Source organism: Ctenopharyngodon idella, chromosome 14, assembly GCF_019924925.1.
Source record: "Ctenopharyngodon idella isolate HZGC_01 chromosome 14, HZGC01, whole genome shotgun sequence".
In the NCBI taxonomy this organism is placed as follows: Eukaryota; Metazoa; Chordata; class Actinopteri; order Cypriniformes; family Xenocyprididae; genus Ctenopharyngodon; species Ctenopharyngodon idella.
The window spans coordinates 15,228,738-15,245,747 of record NC_067233.1 but is presented as its reverse complement, the minus strand read 5'-3'; the positions used below and the strand labels follow the sequence as shown (position 1 = coordinate 15,245,747).

At 36.7% G+C, this 17,010-nt stretch overlaps 2 protein-coding genes across 2 annotated transcripts; one reads left to right on the top strand and one right to left on the bottom strand.

The window, feature by feature from the left end:
• Window positions 1-14,043, bottom strand: naa15a (N-alpha-acetyltransferase 15, NatA auxiliary subunit a). Its single transcript, XM_051918263.1, has 20 exons — window positions 13,796-14,043; window positions 10,486-10,570; window positions 10,285-10,389; window positions 9,308-9,465; window positions 8,961-9,095; window positions 8,677-8,830; window positions 7,272-7,391; window positions 7,092-7,187; window positions 6,902-7,008; window positions 6,739-6,811; window positions 6,470-6,639; window positions 6,185-6,337; window positions 4,432-4,560; window positions 4,048-4,261; window positions 3,727-3,920; window positions 3,534-3,642; window positions 3,348-3,446; window positions 3,128-3,271; window positions 1,283-1,380; window positions 1-1,186 (listed from the first exon to the last, which is right to left on the bottom strand). Exons 1-20 carry the CDS (start codon window positions 13,847-13,849, stop codon window positions 980-982), a joined length of 2,604 nt encoding a protein of 867 aa, XP_051774223.1. The 5' UTR covers window positions 13,850-14,043; the 3' UTR covers window positions 1-979.
• Window positions 14,044-14,689: 646 nt separating this feature from the next.
• ndufc1 (NADH:ubiquinone oxidoreductase subunit C1) lies at window positions 14,690-15,886 on the top strand. Its single transcript, XM_051918294.1, has 4 exons — window positions 14,690-14,854; window positions 15,431-15,534; window positions 15,623-15,695; window positions 15,781-15,886. The coding sequence occupies exons 1-3, from the start codon at window positions 14,809-14,811 to the stop codon at window positions 15,680-15,682; spliced, it is 210 nt and encodes a 69-aa protein (XP_051774254.1). The 5' UTR covers window positions 14,690-14,808; the 3' UTR covers window positions 15,683-15,695; window positions 15,781-15,886.
• The last annotated feature ends 1,124 nt before the right edge of the window (window positions 15,887-17,010 follow it).

Sequence of the window (17,010 nt, the reverse complement as noted above, 5' to 3'; positions counted from 1 at the left end):
TAATGTTATTTTGTTTTATTTGTAACTGTGTGAGTGTCAAATGACGGGACATTTTCTCCAAATTCAGACAGTGGTATGTTTGATAGAGAGGGGGGGAAAAAAACCATAAACAGAAAGGTTGAAACCAGCATAATAGAACCCAAACAATGAGTGGGAGAAAAATAAAATAAGCTAAACAAACCCAAAAGAAACACAGTCACAGTAAAAGGTCCAACAGAAGCCACTGCCGCCTCTAAGACGTTCACTGAATAACCGAAACGCAGCAGAGGATGAAAGAGAAAAAATAAAGAGATGCACGTCTGCCTCTCCTCGGCACTCCGGGTGACCTTCAAATCGACTCTGTTATCAACCTATTGGCCAAACATCATAAGTCTCCTCCCAATTGACATGGTAGGCTTCAACCGCTGGCTCCCCCTGGTGGCTGATCCTGGAACTGCTTTGTGCCCAGCAACACAATGCCACATTAATTCACTGCCACACACTCCCCCGAACCCCACCCCCCTCCCCAGGTGCCGTCATCTGCATCTAAAGGTCCGCCCCACAGGTTTGGCACACGACCACGCAAGTCAAACCAGGACCAAAAGTATTGTTCCTCCTCATATTATTCGGTTCTCTTTAATATTATTTCATATAAATTACTCTTAAAAACATGAGAAGCAAGATGCATGTGTCTGATAAACAGGAATTAGGTCCAATGAGTTCACTGTGACCGTCTTGATCAATATTTCTCTGTAATACCGTTTATTCTGTTCTAGCATAAGAGACACCATTGGCCATATTAAAAAAACAAGATAGAAAGAAAGAAAAAAAAGGAGTAAAACGGGTTTTTCCCCTATTGCTTGCTCGCTCCCGTGAGTAGATGAAAAGGCAGAAGGTAACTGTGGTCTCATTAGTGCAGTGGAGTCTCAACCTCTGTGGGGCGTCTGGTCTCAAATGCTGACGGCCATAAAACGGCCACCTTGCTCACTTCCTGAAATGCTCACATCTCATTAGGCATGTCCTCATGGTCACAGGGGGACAGGTCTCCATTGGTGGTCACCGCAGAGTTGTCCTGGTAACCGGGGGGCATAAAGGCTACGGCGTAAGGATAGACACCATGGCAAGCCACACGGTATGATTCCACAATTTTCTCCTGCTGTGAGCCCAGACTGCCGTCCCTCAAAGCCAGGAGCACCTCGGTGCATGTCTAATAGTTACACATACAAAAATGAGAGATGTAGCATCTTTCTTTTCTTGTGAAATATCACCAAATTTACACTGTTCCATTTATAGTTTATTGTACCTGAATGGTTCTGCCTGTTAGGGACTCATTCAAAGAAGTAGCCAGCTCAGCAGCCATGGCCTCAGAGGAGGGGTCCAGTAAGACCATCATCTTAGCAGCTGCACACAAAATAGGCAGATTCTAAATGCACAGCTAAAAGAATTTAGTGGCAAGCTAATGCTAAGGAGTTACACAGCAACAAAGCAATAAGTAGTCATTCATAAGCAAAAAGCTTATGTGAACGAGCAGTAATGTGACTGTATGCGTTTCATCACTCTATTTAATTTTTATTATTTTTAATCAAATCAAGCATACATTTAATGATGTGCAATACCATTCAATAGTCTGGGTTTGGTATGATTTTAAAGAAGCCTCTTACCCTCATCAAGACTGCAATTTTTTGATAAAAAGTAAAAACAGTAATATTCTGAAACATTATTACAATTTAAAATACAGTAGTCAACATTTGAAGTGGATCAAAACCTTTCAAGGTTGTCCTAAAACCTTCTTCTTAGGACAACTTTGATGAACTTTTTTGATCCACTTCAAATGTTGACTACTGTAACTGGTTTCCATTTTTAAAATGTAATTTCTGTGATGGCGAAGCCGAATTTTAAGCATTTCTCCAGTCTTCAATGTCAAATGATCCTTTAAAAATCATTCTAAAATACTGATTTAGTGCTGAAAAAACATTTATCATCATCAATGTTGAAAACTGTTGTGCTGCTTTATATTTTTGTGGAGCCTATAATACTTCTTTTTTAAGATTCTTCGATGAATAAAGTACAAAAGAAGAGCATTTGTTCAAAATAGTAATCTTTTGAAACATTTTAAATGCATTTACTGTCAACTTTTGATCATTTTAATGCATTTTTACTGAATACAATTAATTTCTTTCAAAAGATTGAAAATAAAAACAGACCCCAAACTTTAGAACGATAGTGCATACTTACAATTGTACTTGTAAGGAAACAGAAGTTTCCAAAATTGGGGTTTACCTGGGTGGTGGTAGATTATTCAGTGCTGTGGCTCCGAAACTCTGGAATTCTCTTCCACTAACTCTTCCTGAAACCTCTACTATATCCTCCTTCAAATCACAACTAAAAACCTATCTTTCTTACAGTATTTCCAGCCCTCCTCCTCAGTGTTTTGCTGTTTAGTTACAGTGTATACGTATGTATGTATGTACTGTATGATGCATGTATTTATGTTTGATGATGTGTTTATGTATTTATCTCTTTGTAAAGCGACCTTGAGCTTGAGAAAGGCACTTTATAAAGGCTCTGTGAAAGGCTCTCTGATCAGTAGTAAATGCTGCTCCATCTCCATCTTATAACATGCATTTGAAAAAGCAACACATGCTAAACATTTTTCCAAATGTGAGAAGCATTTATGATCTCTTGTCCAACAAAAGAAATTTAATAGCATGTTTTTATTCCAAACTCCATAACATCAAGTTGAGTGTTTGAAAACATCCTTCTGTGAGATAATGAATAAAATACTATGAAATATGGTATTTACAGTGATAAAGGCTATGTCGATTAGCATTGAAGTATAAATATACTTTATTAAATATAAAATAGCCAAGAAGGCTCAAAGAAATAACCATATATTGTGTTTATTAGTCCTGTGTTTATTGGTCCTGTTTAATCAATCAAAGTGTTTCAATATTCTGTTTATTCAGAGCAGCATTTACTACTGATCACAGAGCCATGCTTCACTGACAAGCTCTGCATAATTTAAAAAAAAAAAAAAAAAAAAAAAAAAAAATATTGGCCTTTGCCAAATCCTGTGCGGTTTAATTTCTATTAATCGTGCAGCCCTACTTATTATTATTAAAAGTTCATTAACATCACAAGTGGGTACCTGCAACCCTATGTGGTATTGAGTTTGCATGTTTGCTCAGGAAGTTCTTGTTGAAAGTCTTGGGGTCACTCTCGCCAAACAGTTTTGTGATCTCCTGCTTCAGAACAGTCTGCACTGCCCCCGGTATGTCCTTACTGTCCGACACTGCAAACAGACACAATTCTTAGTGTACTTGTGTGCTTTTGTTCTATATGAAGAAAGTATGTGCACCTTTATGTACCTCCTTTGAAGAATCGCACAAAACACTGGTGGAGCCAAGGGTGATCGGGGTCCAATGAGTAAGCTCTCTTCACCGATTGCAACATCAAAAGATACTTCTCTACAATCACAAATACACATTATGAGTTTTAAATCACAGATCCTGAAATGTTATGAATCACTATGATGAGCTGATCAGTATGGTCACCTTTCCTGAGGTAGATCTCAAAGGCCAGCAGGTGCGTCTCTATTTTATTCTTTACTAAGCTCTTCAGAGGAGTCAGGAACTTAACCGCTTCTTCTAGAGGATTCTCAACCTACAGACAAAAACATTACAATGTGATGAACAAATCTAAATACTTTATCCTCTAAAGAACAAGGGGCTTTGTCAATATACACACCTTTGCCAGTTTTTCTGGTATGAGCTCCTCTTTAGGTCCTCCAATTTCCTCCTCATCCTCTTCCTTTTTCTTCTTTTGGTTCTTTAGCTGTTTCTCTTTTTCAGCATTCTTCTTTTCCTCTTCTAACTGGGCTTTCTTTTGGGCACGTCTCTGTTTGTTGCGCAATTTCTTCAGCTCCTTGTCTGTCAGGTTGGCTACAGAACAAACACAATTCTTCAGAAAACAAAATTCACCTAACTTGTTTGTAAACTTTGTCCAAAAAGCAAGGATAGGCCTCTGAGGTTTGAATGTGTGGAATTTGTTTAATGTGCATGGGGGTACCGTTGTCGGCTTGTGATTCCTTGTTGTCATCAGAAAGCGGGTTATCATGAAGGCTGAGGTAGATCTCGATGGCCGTACGTGCTGCCTTGAAGTAGAAAGGGTGCATACGCAACACATCCTCTAGTTTGAGCAAATCCACATAAGAGCGCAGTGTCATCTTCCGCATACAATATGTGTGGAAGTCAAACTGGTCATCCGTTATCTCCACAAAATGCTGTGAATAGCAAAAGATAAAAGTGTCAGGATATTTCAGATCATTCATTTTGAACTCTAAACCAGCTTTGTGCTAAACCTACAGATTTAGCATAGAGGTATTCAACATGGCAGTTCGCTAACTACAGATTTAAAGTTGAAATAAACAGTGTCTAATGCTGTAGGACATACCCTCTCAATTTCATGGCACTTCTTTAGCGCCTCTCCATATTTGTTCAAGGACTTGTAGGCCAGAGCACATTCAGTCTGGAACCACATGCACTGCATCTCATTCAGGTTCTCTACCGCAGAGGTTCCTTCCTGCAGGAAACAACAAAGATCCGATACACTCAGATTGATATGTTTTTGGTATGAGACAGATCACTCCTGGAAAAATATACGTGAGAAATTAAAAAGGACAATATGGAAGTTGTAAGGAAAGCAAGTCCCACCTATTAGTTACAAGTGCTAAGTGAATTATTAGATTTTACTGTAAAGTATGCATTAGCTTGACAAAACTGAAACAAGATTTTCTTTGGTGAAAGGGGAAAAAATGGTTGCTGCTTTAACATTCTTTCAATGTGATCAGTCTCTCTCTCTATTCAGATACACGCTCTATTCAAGAAACAGCTGCCAAAATAACCTCCAATTGAATGGACTTGTCTTTCTAAGGGACTTTAAATGTTAGTAAAGTAACATACTTCCAGATTTTGTTTTTGAAAGAAGTCTCTTATGCTCACCAAGGCTGCATTTAATCAATCAAATATACAATAAAAACTTTAATACTGTGAAATATTAATACAATTTAAAATAACTTAACCATTTTAATATATTTTAAAGGGTTAGTTCACCCAAAAATGAAAATTCTGTCATTAATTGCTCACCCTCATGTCGTTCCACACCCATAAGATCTTCATTCATCTTCAGAACACAAATTAAAATATTTTTGATCAAATCGGATGGCGTAGTGAAGCATTGACAGCAAGTTAATTTACACTTTCAATGCTCAGAAAGGTACTAAAAAACAGTTCATGTGAGTACAGTGGTTCAACCTTAATATTATGAAGCGACAAGAATACTTTGTGTGCCATAAAACAAAATAACGACTTTATTCAACAATATCTAATGATGGGCGATTTCAAAACACTGCTTCATGAAGCTTTGAAGCTTTACGAATCTTTTGTTTCGAATCAGTGGTTCGGAGCGTTAAAGTCACATGAATTCAGTAAACGAGGCTTCGTTACGTTATAAGTGTTTCGAAATTTCAATGGTTTGCGTGACTTTGGCAGTTTGATTCATGCTCCGAATTACTGATTCGAAACAAAAGATTCATAAAGCTTCATGAAGCAGTGTTTTGAAATCGCCCATCACTAGATATTGTTGAATAAAGTCGTTATTTTGTTTTTTTTGGCACAAAAAGTATTGTCGTCGCTTCATAACATTAAGGTTGAACCACTGTAGTCACATGAACAGTTTTAAATATGTCTTTAGTACCTTTCTGGGCATTGAAAGTGTAAATTAACTTGCTGGCAATAGAGGCCTCACTGAGCCATCAGATTTCATCAAAAATATCTTAATTTGTGTTCTGAAGATGAACGAAGGTCTTACGGGAACGACATGAGGGTGAGTAATTAATGACAGAATTTTCATTTTTGGGTTAACTTACCCTTTAAAATGTAAATTATTCCTGTGAAGGCAAAGCTGAATTTTAATGGATTTTATTTTTTTGTATTCTTCGATTAATGAGAAGAACAGCATTATTTTAAATAAAAAAAGTCTTTTGTAATAATCTAAATGTCTTTACTGTCACTTTTTATCAAATTAAAGCATTCTTTAAATTGTATTAAAATAAAAGTATTTATTTCTTAAAATCTTACAGACCCCACATTTTTGAACGGTAGCGTATATGCAATAATTGGCGTCATTTGAGCTTAACCACACTAACCCGTGTGAACTTGGAACACATCTCTTCAGCCTCCTTGACAAGGCCAGCCTTCAGCAAATACTTGGCACACTTGGAGTTGATGAAGCGGTCAGCAGTGTCTAGAGCCTGGGCCTCGTCCATCCATCGAGCAGCTTCACGGATGTTACCTGCATGCTTTCAAGAGAACAAGAAAGAGACAGAAAGTAAATCACTCTCTCAAGTTCTGTTTAATGAGTCGGCCTTGAGAACATTTTGAAACACTTCTTAAACGTGGCATTTTGTTTCATTGACTTGAGTGTGTTTTACCTTGTATATCTTTGCCTTGATGAGGAAGAGCTCTATGAGGGTGGGGGTGCTTTCAATGGCTGTGTTGATGTATTCAAGGGCCAGCGTCTGTTTGCCGATATGGTTGAAATGCTGGGCCAGGAAAAACTGAACCCACAGTAGAGTGGTGGGTGGCTCCGTTTTCCCGTCATCTACAAATTCAGCAACATGTCCACAGTGAGAAATTTGTCACCATCCACACCATTACTTCAACTGCCATCCGTCATTAAAATTTGTTTACATGTACTCACCATTGTGGTTGAACATTTTACAGGTTCTTAAACTTTTTTCATAGCCCACAACTAACTCCTCAATTATCGCTACCTGCAAAAGACGGGAAGATGTTATATAAATTTTCTTATTTGTTGAAGAGCAGAAATTTCTACACATCTCTAGGTCATATCGTCATCTCACCTTGTCTTTTTGGTGGTAGAGTGATTTGAGTGTGGTAAAGACAGGCGGGCATCCTTTGCTAAAGTTCATCCTCAGATAGCGATCCAAACACTCTCTAAACTTCTCACCTGCGAGAACCAAATGTGGTTATATACACAGACACTTTATGAGAGCATAACAGCCCTATTGATTTCACAAGACTGACACTGACCTGTGAGAAAGCTGAGAGGAAGTCTTCTTGGCACCAGGCCTTTAGGATACTTAATCCAGGCATCTTCATAGATTTTCTGCTTCTCCTCGGCACTCTCTGAAAGCAGGATGACGTATAATAAGGGCTAACAGAAATGAAAATCAACCAAGATTTGCTGCATTCAGGATAATGCGTGTTTACTTGGTTTGAGTGCTTTCTCCAGCCCTTGATAGTAGCTCCAGTTCTCAGGGTTTCTCTCCAGCAGTCGGCGGTAAACCTCCGCAGCTTCACTAGCCCGGTCTAACTTCAGAAGCAGCTCTCCTAAACACATACCAACACACTTTGCTTTAAAGAAACTGCAACAGCACATGATAAACGAGCTTCCAAATGATAAACAAAGGGATGCACTCTTATTAAAGTTCTAGCCAACAGTGGTAATATACAGATTCAAATTAAAATGTTTTGTCTAAATAAATTAAAAATATACTACCAGGATGCATTAAATTGATCAAAATGGGCAGTACAGATATTTATAATGTTACGAAAGATTTCTATCTAAAATAAATGCTGTTCTTTGAACATTCTATTCATCAAAGATTCTGTTTTCAACATTGATAACAATAAGAAATGTTTCTTGAGCATCAAATCAGCATATTAGCATGATTTCTGAAGGATCATGTGACACTGAAGAATGGAGTAATGATGCTGAAAATTCAGCTTTGCATCACGGAAATAAAGAGTGTTTTTAATTAAATTAAAATAGAAAAGTTTTATATTGTAGTAATATTTCACAATATTTTGATCAAATAAATGCAGCCTTGGTGAGCATAAGAGACTTCTTTCAAAAACATTTGAAAAATCTTACCAACCCAAAACCTTTGAACAGTAGTTAAATAAAAAACTAAATAAACTAATTATCTAGTGTACTATTAAAATATGAATATTTATTTTGATATTTGCTAAAAAATTAACAGTGTTATTAAATTAGTGCAAAGTTAGCAAATAGGGCTGCACGATTTATCTGCAAATATTTTTGCAAAATCGCTGTAGCTGAATATACAGAAGATTGTAACATTTTGATTGATTAAACATGAATAATGAACACACGACTGCCTTATTCTATGTAAGAAGCAACATCATCTCACAGAAGGATGCTCAACTGTTGTTATGAAGTGAGTTTGGAGTAAAAACGTGTTATTAAATATTGTCTTTTGTTGGACAAGATGTTAATAAATGCCTCTCATGTCTGGAAAGATGTTTGACGTGTGTTGCTTTTTCAAATGCACATTATAAGCGATTCAAACTCAGTGCTTTCAGGTGGATTAGCATTTGGAGCCATAGTTCATTGACAAGCCACGCATAAACAAAATAAATAATAATCGCAGCTTTCTGATTTCATAATCGCACTAAGCACGATTTCAATGGGTTTTTTTCTAATCGTCCGATTAATCGAGCGGCCCTATTAGCAAACTTGATGTAAAAAAAGGAAAAATGAGCATGCAATTAAACATCCAATCAGCTGAAAAAAAGAGAAACCCTCTAATATCAGCCAATAACTGACACATTATTGAACTGAACATCCACTGACATATTGATAAAAACAAACCTCGTGTCTCCTCTACAGCCAGTTTGTCACAGATCTGTTTTTCATAGTTGGTCAGGTGATCAAGGGCTTCTTTGATAAGCCCGGCCTCTCTCAACAGCTGGTTCTGATACAGCAAAAGCTCACTGTACTCATAATCCACTTTTTCGGGAGACGTCTGAAACACAATCATCCACGAACCTCAGTGGCATCCAAAAACAAACACTTGGTAGTATCCCCTACTAAGCTTTTTGCAAAAATAAACTTGGTGTAGATGACATAACTGACAGAAAGTGGTGAAAAAATACCTGCTGTGTTTTGCGGAACTCTTCCACAATCTTAGCCGCCATCTCATAATCTTCCAGAAGGTGGTATGCAATGGCATATCCAATCCAGGAGGCTCTTTGAGCCGGACGCAACTGCAGTAACTGGTACCTGGTCTCCTGTGAAAGAGAAATGAGAGAATTGAGAAACCTTATAATAAGCATTTTTCTAATTTAATATAAATGTTACAAATTATAATATCACCATAACAATTTGAGAGAAAAGATTACTTTGGAAAAAAATATAAATCAACAGTATTTTAACTGACTTTTTCCATGGAACGTTGTAATTTCCTGACTCATACTTATACAAGCACTTCAAAATAACTTACCCTGTATCCTTCGAGGTCTCTCATTTGGATCTGCAGCAGTGAGAGATCTCTGAGGATCTGCAGATTGTCTTTGTCCCATTTAAGAGCATTCCTGTAGCACTTGATGGCCTCGTCATACTTCTTATCCGAGCGCTGAAGCAAACCATACACGTGCCAACCTGAAGAAGAGTTAAGGACAGGAAACAGCACTGCGCCGAGGGCTGACTGATTTTGGGGGGGGTGAATATAAATATATATTTTTTTACATTTAAAAGATATATATTTAAGAATTTAAGAAAACTACGAAAAAAACACAATAAAACAGTGCCATGCTTTACTTTTTAACATGCAGTGCATATTTATTTAATTTAATTTATTTTAATTTCATAATCAGACTAGGCCACAATACTATCAAAATTTTGAATAATCTGCACCTATTCTTTAAAGTCACCATGAAATCGAAATTGGCAATTTTTTTTTTTTTACAGAATATTGCAGTATTTATTATAAATGATTTATCTGTGCACATCATTTTTTCAATTCATGTGTCTTCAGTCTTCAAAATAACTTCCCCTTCCTATTGCAAGGACTCTTTTCTCTTCTCTGATGACGTGTTCACTGGCGCAAGTGTGGGACAACCTGTCACTCACATCAGATCACAGCAATAACAAACCACAACCATCCAATCAATTCCTAATGGACAAAATCAAGTCCCACCCTACAATTTTTTTGTTCAAGAAACTGTTTAACTTGGTATACATCACAATAGGGAAGAAAAGCCTATCCCAATTTCCATTTCATGATGACTTTAAATTACGCTGTAGGACAATCGATGTCATACAGTTGCCAGGCACCTGAGATAAGAGTCACAAAGAACCTCAAACTGGGTTTCATTCAGTAGTAGTTACGTACAAGTTCATACGTGCACAAAAATTACTAATACTTCTTTTGACATTGCTTTGCATGAATCTACTGACAGTGGGAAAAGTTAAGGATACAGACATGACTCTTCAGATCATTTCGCAAACCTCGTCGCACTAAATCATACGCCTCCTCCTTTCGACCCAAGCAGTTCAGAGTCAGTCCCTTCATTGCGAGGGTCTCTGAGGGATGGGGGGGGAAGATGATTATGTGCTCAACAAATTTAATTAGTCAAAATTATGAAAATAATTAAGTAATTAATGTCAGAATGGTCTTACCTCCATGTTCGGCGAACTTCGAGTTGGACAGGATCTGTTTGCAGAACTTGAGGCCATTTCTGTACTGCTTGTGTTCGTAGCATCTCTGCAAGACATAAAACGTGAAAAGCACGCTTACTAAAAACACCTTCACTGTGTATTAGGCAAAATGAAAGTACAGTAAAGGTGTGTGGTTAGAGATATACAGCTTCAAACACTTCAAACCAAAAACATCAAACCAAAACCTCACCAAAAGTAGGTGAGACGCATAACCAAGGCAACTACAAAATCAGCACAGTGAGTGTATGATAAAAATGTAAATCACCTTGGCACTCTGTAGAAGACGACATAAGAGAACACGAAGGTTAAAAGATTTCATGAACTCCTGCAAAGACACGTGCTGGATAATCAAGATATCAACACCAGAAAAAAATCTGAGAAAGCGGCCGCACCTTCTGTAACAACGTTCCCCTTAAAGATCTGCTGCATACTGACGTAACTCTTATTAAAGTATTTCACAATGCAGGGTTTCCTACACATTTTCCATTTCAAAATTCCATACTTTTCCAGACTCAAATTTCCAGACTTCCAAATGATTTTTCAGACAATATATAACATAAATAGTTCATACAGCATTATTTTTGGTAATAGTACAGTCATCGTTAAATATTTTTATTTTCTCTGTTTTGCATTGGTTTTCTCAAAGCGACAACATTCGCTTACCTGATAAGAAGAAACCTAAAACACTTTTAAACTGCATATATTTACCTCTGACACATCACTTTGATACTGTAAATATGGTCTGATGTTGCATGATCACCAAACTGCAAAGTAAAGTCTGATTTAGATGATTGTTTCCTCCTTTATCTGTTGCTGGTTTGAGTAGCACACGCACATTCATTTAGTGAAGTTCAAAAGAGACTCACAGTTAAGAATTCATTCAGTCGTGTTTGACAATCAAACAATCACTAAATTTTTACCATTAAAACACACTGTTTGTAGGGCTGGGTAGTGACATAACTTTCACGATTCGATTCTATTTAGCTTGTAATTCAAAACAATTCCGATTTTCAATTCAATTACATTCAATATCAATTAATTTGGGGTATGTATCAGGTACAGAACATGACAAATGTTCTCAAGGAAAAAAAAAATGTGTTGTAACTAGTAGTAGCAAAGCAGAAGAGATGATCGGTTTACGTGCGCTCCGCGCTGCCGCTTCTCTTGAACTAAGGTGTGACAACAATCCATCACACAACATTAAAGAGCTCCAAAACAGTATTTAATGCTTAAATTTTGTAATAAGATGGAATAATTTGAAAGCTGAGACTTATTGTGATTTACTGGATAGGAGGCCCGCTACAAAGTTTTGTTTATTCATCAAGTGAAAACAGCATAGACTAAAAGATTGATTCTTGGGATTTAAGAATAGATATCAGTTCATAAAAATGAGAATTGATTAAAAATGTATGATACATTTATTTATTTATTAATTTTATATTTAGAAAACTGAATAGGGCCAATAGTCTGGAAACATAAATATTTTTCTGTACTTATCCAGACCTAGAAATTACTCAAATCAAATTACATACTTTTCCAAACAGCGTAGGAACCCTGACAATGCTACTAAAATGCCTGTGGCAGGCTCCGAAAAAACTGCTATGATGGTGAGATGTTGATTAAAAACAGATTCCAATCTACTTTGGTCACCACAAGTTTTGACATCGCAGGGAAGCTGTCTGCCAATTATCCACATGACATAGTATCGTGAAGGAATGCCCTTCTAATATAAGCATGTTTAATGGACTGAACTCATTAGGCACTGCTGTTTGCAAGGTTATCATGACTAAAAGTAATGTGTGAGTTGGAAAAAATTAAAATCACAACAAGGACTACTAGCAATTCAAGCTCCCGCCCTCTGTCAGAAGAGAAACAGATGTCAGAAAAAACAAATAAACCAACGTCAGATGACTCAAAATGTCTAACTTTGCATTCTGGAACAAGAAAAATCAGGATAGTCTAATAATCAGTAAAAACAACTACTTGGGGCTGTTTCACAACTGGTCATCATTATTAATACACATTACTAAGAGCAATGACTGGGCAAGTAGCTGTTGAGTCACTATGACCTAAAAAACAACTTCCAAAAGCACAAAGAATTTCATAAGAACAGAAGTGCATCATTTGGACTGGATGTATGAAACGATTCCCAATTGTTCTCTATCAGGGCAGTCATATTATTGGCTATGTCTCAAACTCTAACTAGACCTAACTGTTTAGGTAGACAGCTCAATAGGTTTTGAGACACAGCCAACCTGTCAAGCTAGCCTCCCAGAATACATTCTCTTTTGGTTTCTGTGTGAACCATATTAAAGACCTGTGAAATCACAGTTAAGGTTTTATAGCTTTTTAGCCAAAGAGTGTCAGCTTTGAGGCCATCTATATGCTAGAGCACTCTTATAAATACCGAAAAATTAATAAATACCAAAATTTATAAAAGCAAATTATAACTAAATTTTAACTTAATTTTTGCAGGCACTTAATATCAAAGACTCTTGCATTACACCAAACTGAGTTTAACCAAAATCTATCTAGAATGATAATGTCCCACTCCCTAATATCACCACCAAACATGATTCATGTTTTTTTTTTAAGTTAATGTTCATGTATGATTTGTCCAGTTAGCATCTGACAGCAGTTTTTGAGGCGTGGTGTTCAGGTACTAATAAAAGTGTCAATGCACAATAATGGTGCATTTGAAGTCATGTTTTTTTCCAATAAAGCTTGCGTAACAATTCTGTACCCACTAAAGTACCTACTGCAATGCTGCCTTAATATGTTTCCTACACTGCTGTTATTTTTGCGGTTGGTGTTGCTTTAAATGGATTAACTTTCATTCTGTTAACGTGTACGGTGACTAATCGATTCAATCCCGCGTTTTAACATGATTTAGAGCACGAAACGCTCAAACACCACACGTTGTTATTGGTACAGCTTTATAAAGCGACTTTATAGCACTGTTTAATGGTTATTCCGGCCACACAGCTATCAAATCACTGATCGTTGCGCTAATGTGCTAAGGCAGTTAGCTGCTGTGAGTCAGGCAAGTTCATCTGCTCTCAAAGTGCGTGAATGTGCAAGAGCTAATAGTCATGTTACGACTATTAAAGCAATGCCAATGCTCTCTCTTCGCATGCAAAAGACTCGTGGAGGTTTCTCGTGAGGTCAGCAGAGAGAGATACTGGCTAAAATAGGAAGGCGACTGACACACGCTTCCTTTCTATTATTAACAATCCAACGTTCGTGTGCAGATATATTTCCCCCAACTTACCAATATTCTCTTAAAGAGAGCGTTCTCCTTCGGCGGCAGAGTTATCGAAGGCATGCTTCTTCTATCTGAGTGTTGATCAACCGTGACTTTGTTCTAACCATGAATCGGAATCCGCGATCCTCTGGCCGGATTGTCTGCTGTATCGTAAAAGCCCCCCGAACTTCGCTGTCTGGGGCTCCTCGACTTCACGTGGTGACAGCAGGCCCCCCTTCAGAACCAAAATGGCGACGCTGCTTCTCCCCGGGTCAAACGGTGAACTGCGCATGCGCTGGGTGTGCAGCATTTCCGAGGCGGGGATGAAAGTTTTTTTTTTTTAAGTATATTATAAATTAATATATATAATTATAGGAAATAAATACATAAAATGTAAGAAAATGACAGTGCATCTTAGTGACTTTATTATAATTATAATTACAATTAAATACACGGCCAAGCACAAATATTTATGACTGTTATACAGTATGCATTGTAGTCACGAGATGGCAATTTTGTCTTGGTAGTATGCTATTGTGTTTGACGCCATACCTCAGCAAATTATACATTTTGTAAGAGCTTGTGGAAGTGGTGTTTCTAAAACAATATCCTGCATGTTCATAGGAGTTATTTATATTCTTAAACACAATTGCAATTAAAACAACAATAATTTATTTTTTATTGTACAACTTTTTTATTGTTCTGGGAAAATTTCACATACACAAAAAGAAATAGTAAGGGTCCAAGCCAAATGTCACTTACAGAGAAGACTTATATTAATATTTTTCATGAAAATAGAGTTTTTAATTAATGAATAGTTATGTTCACTCTGGCATGTTTGTGTATAAACTGGTATATATTGTATACTTTGTTATAAGCACAAAACACAGTATAGAGTTGAGTGAGTCGTAAAGTGTGTTATCGAGTCAACTTTCATTCGTGATCGATTACTCTACGTGCCGCTAGGTCAGCCAGTCTATGAGGCAGGAAAGACAATCGAGCAAAGATCGAATTTTGTCTGGTAGAGAAACGCTGTCAAAATGCTTCTCGGCCGGTTATTGTTGCGGACTTCAACTGTCAACAAGAGTGAGTACGGCAATGCAATTTATATTTGGCGTACATTATAGTCCCAGTACATTTCCTTGGTAAATCTGTTTACTCGCCCTATCTTAACAAAGCAGTCTGGCCTGACCTTTCTTAGCTTAGCAAGACTAGCAACACAGCAGCCAATGCATTAGTTACAACACACGTATGATGTATTTATATATATTTAATATATTTATGTTTACATTTTAGAATAAAATGTCCATATTTATAGTGTCCTTATATATGTGCAGTCTAGTATGCTGTAATGATATGGCCATTTTCAAGTGTTGGTGAATTACAAGCAAAGGACAATGAAAAAAATGTTCATTATTTTTTATCAGTAATCTTGTTAACTGTTATATTACATTAATACATGTTACTTTTAACAAAATGGAAATATTACAACGTTTTAAATATTTGGAAAGTTGGTTGAATGTCAATCAGCGCTGCTGCTTTGTGTTAACATTTCAGTTCATATACAATCAACTTACATATAACAGGTACCAAAACTGTCTAAAAAACAGGCATTGTGTTAAATATAAATTGTTTTGATGATTGCTTTTCTCTCTTTTTCAGTGGTTAGTAGAAATACTTATACAGCATTCAGACCTGATCCCTCCAAGCCAAACATGCTGAGAGTAGGACTGGCATTTGGAAGTACAGCTGTCTTGTGGGCACTGGTAACTCCATTTAAATGATCTCTCATACATACAAACAAACTTACACCTGTTTTTAAGTTTCCTAAACACCCTCTCTGTTCCCCAACAGCTGTTCAAACAACACAGCACTGATGTGCATGAGTACAAAACAAGGAATGGGTTAGAGTAATTCACAAGGCCATGTAAGTAAAAACCGTTACCATTTTATTATGCGGTTTCAGATTGGAAACAGTGAATTTATGCTAATTGTTTTTTTTTCTTTTTTAGGTCATTGATTGCTCTACGCTTTGTGGATCTTCTGGTTTTCATGTTTCAATGTTCCCCTGCTATGAAAAGATGTACAATAATGTTAAATAAAGTTGTGTATATATAACTTGCCTCTAGTCACTCTCTCCTAGCTCCAGCAAACATGAGTTGTAAAGATATAAATATTATATTAAATATATATGGCTTGCCTTTTTTCCCCCCTTCATTTCATTGTTGAACATTGTCTGTCCTAATTAGGTAAAATACCATTGTCAGTTGTTTGCACAGAATGGGACTTTTGAAGACAACATTCAGTGTCATTAAACCAGGGACAACAACAAAATTCAATTTTCAAGATTGTATGGAGTCAATTAGATTAATGTGGTCAGGAGAAGCAAGATGACATGGACGCAAAACAGTATGTTAGGTGTAATGGCAAATCTTTTTGCAAAGAATTTATTATAGCATACTAATTAATAGGCTACAGAGCTTTGAACAGTGTCTTGTTTTATTACTCACTGCAGCTTTTCAACACAGCAAAGCACACTTTGTACTTAGGACATACTATGAAACAATAGTATATTAAACTAGATAAAAAGTTTAATTTGGCTTGGAAAAGCCTAGTTTTAAAAGCTTGATATTTGAAGGTTTTCAGTTTGAAATAGTTAGTTTAGTAGTTTTAAAAGATAGGTAGGTAGGTGGATGGATGGATTATAAATATTAGAATGGAAGCTTAAATGAGTCTCAATGGCTTAGAAATAGTACATAGAATGGCAGCTAATGGAGTTTAATAAACCTCTCCAGCGGTCAAAATTTTAATTTTGTCATTTGGAGTTTGAACAGTCTTGGCTCATTTGAACATTCCTTCAATGAAAGATTTTTCCGAGATTTGATAAGCATTTTTAGGAAAACCGTAAGTCAGATCAGTCTGAAAAGATACAGCAACTCCAGTCAGAACAGTCTGAAGGTCTTAGTCTGAGTTTGGTGGATGTAGCTTCAAAAGTCTAAGAGGAGTAGTAAAGTTAGGTAAGTAAGTTGGCCTTTTCAAGCCAATTTAACAAACATTCTAAAGAAGCTAACCAACAGTTTTAATGTTGTCACACAAAAACCATTCTGCAACACTCTGGGAACATTAGTTTTCGGTTATAAAACCTAGAAAACAACCTTCAGAGTCTAGAACATCAGGGGAGGGGACGTGTTCTGTTTTTGCTGGTACCATCGTAAATCTTAGTAAACTAGTGTCTGTGGAAC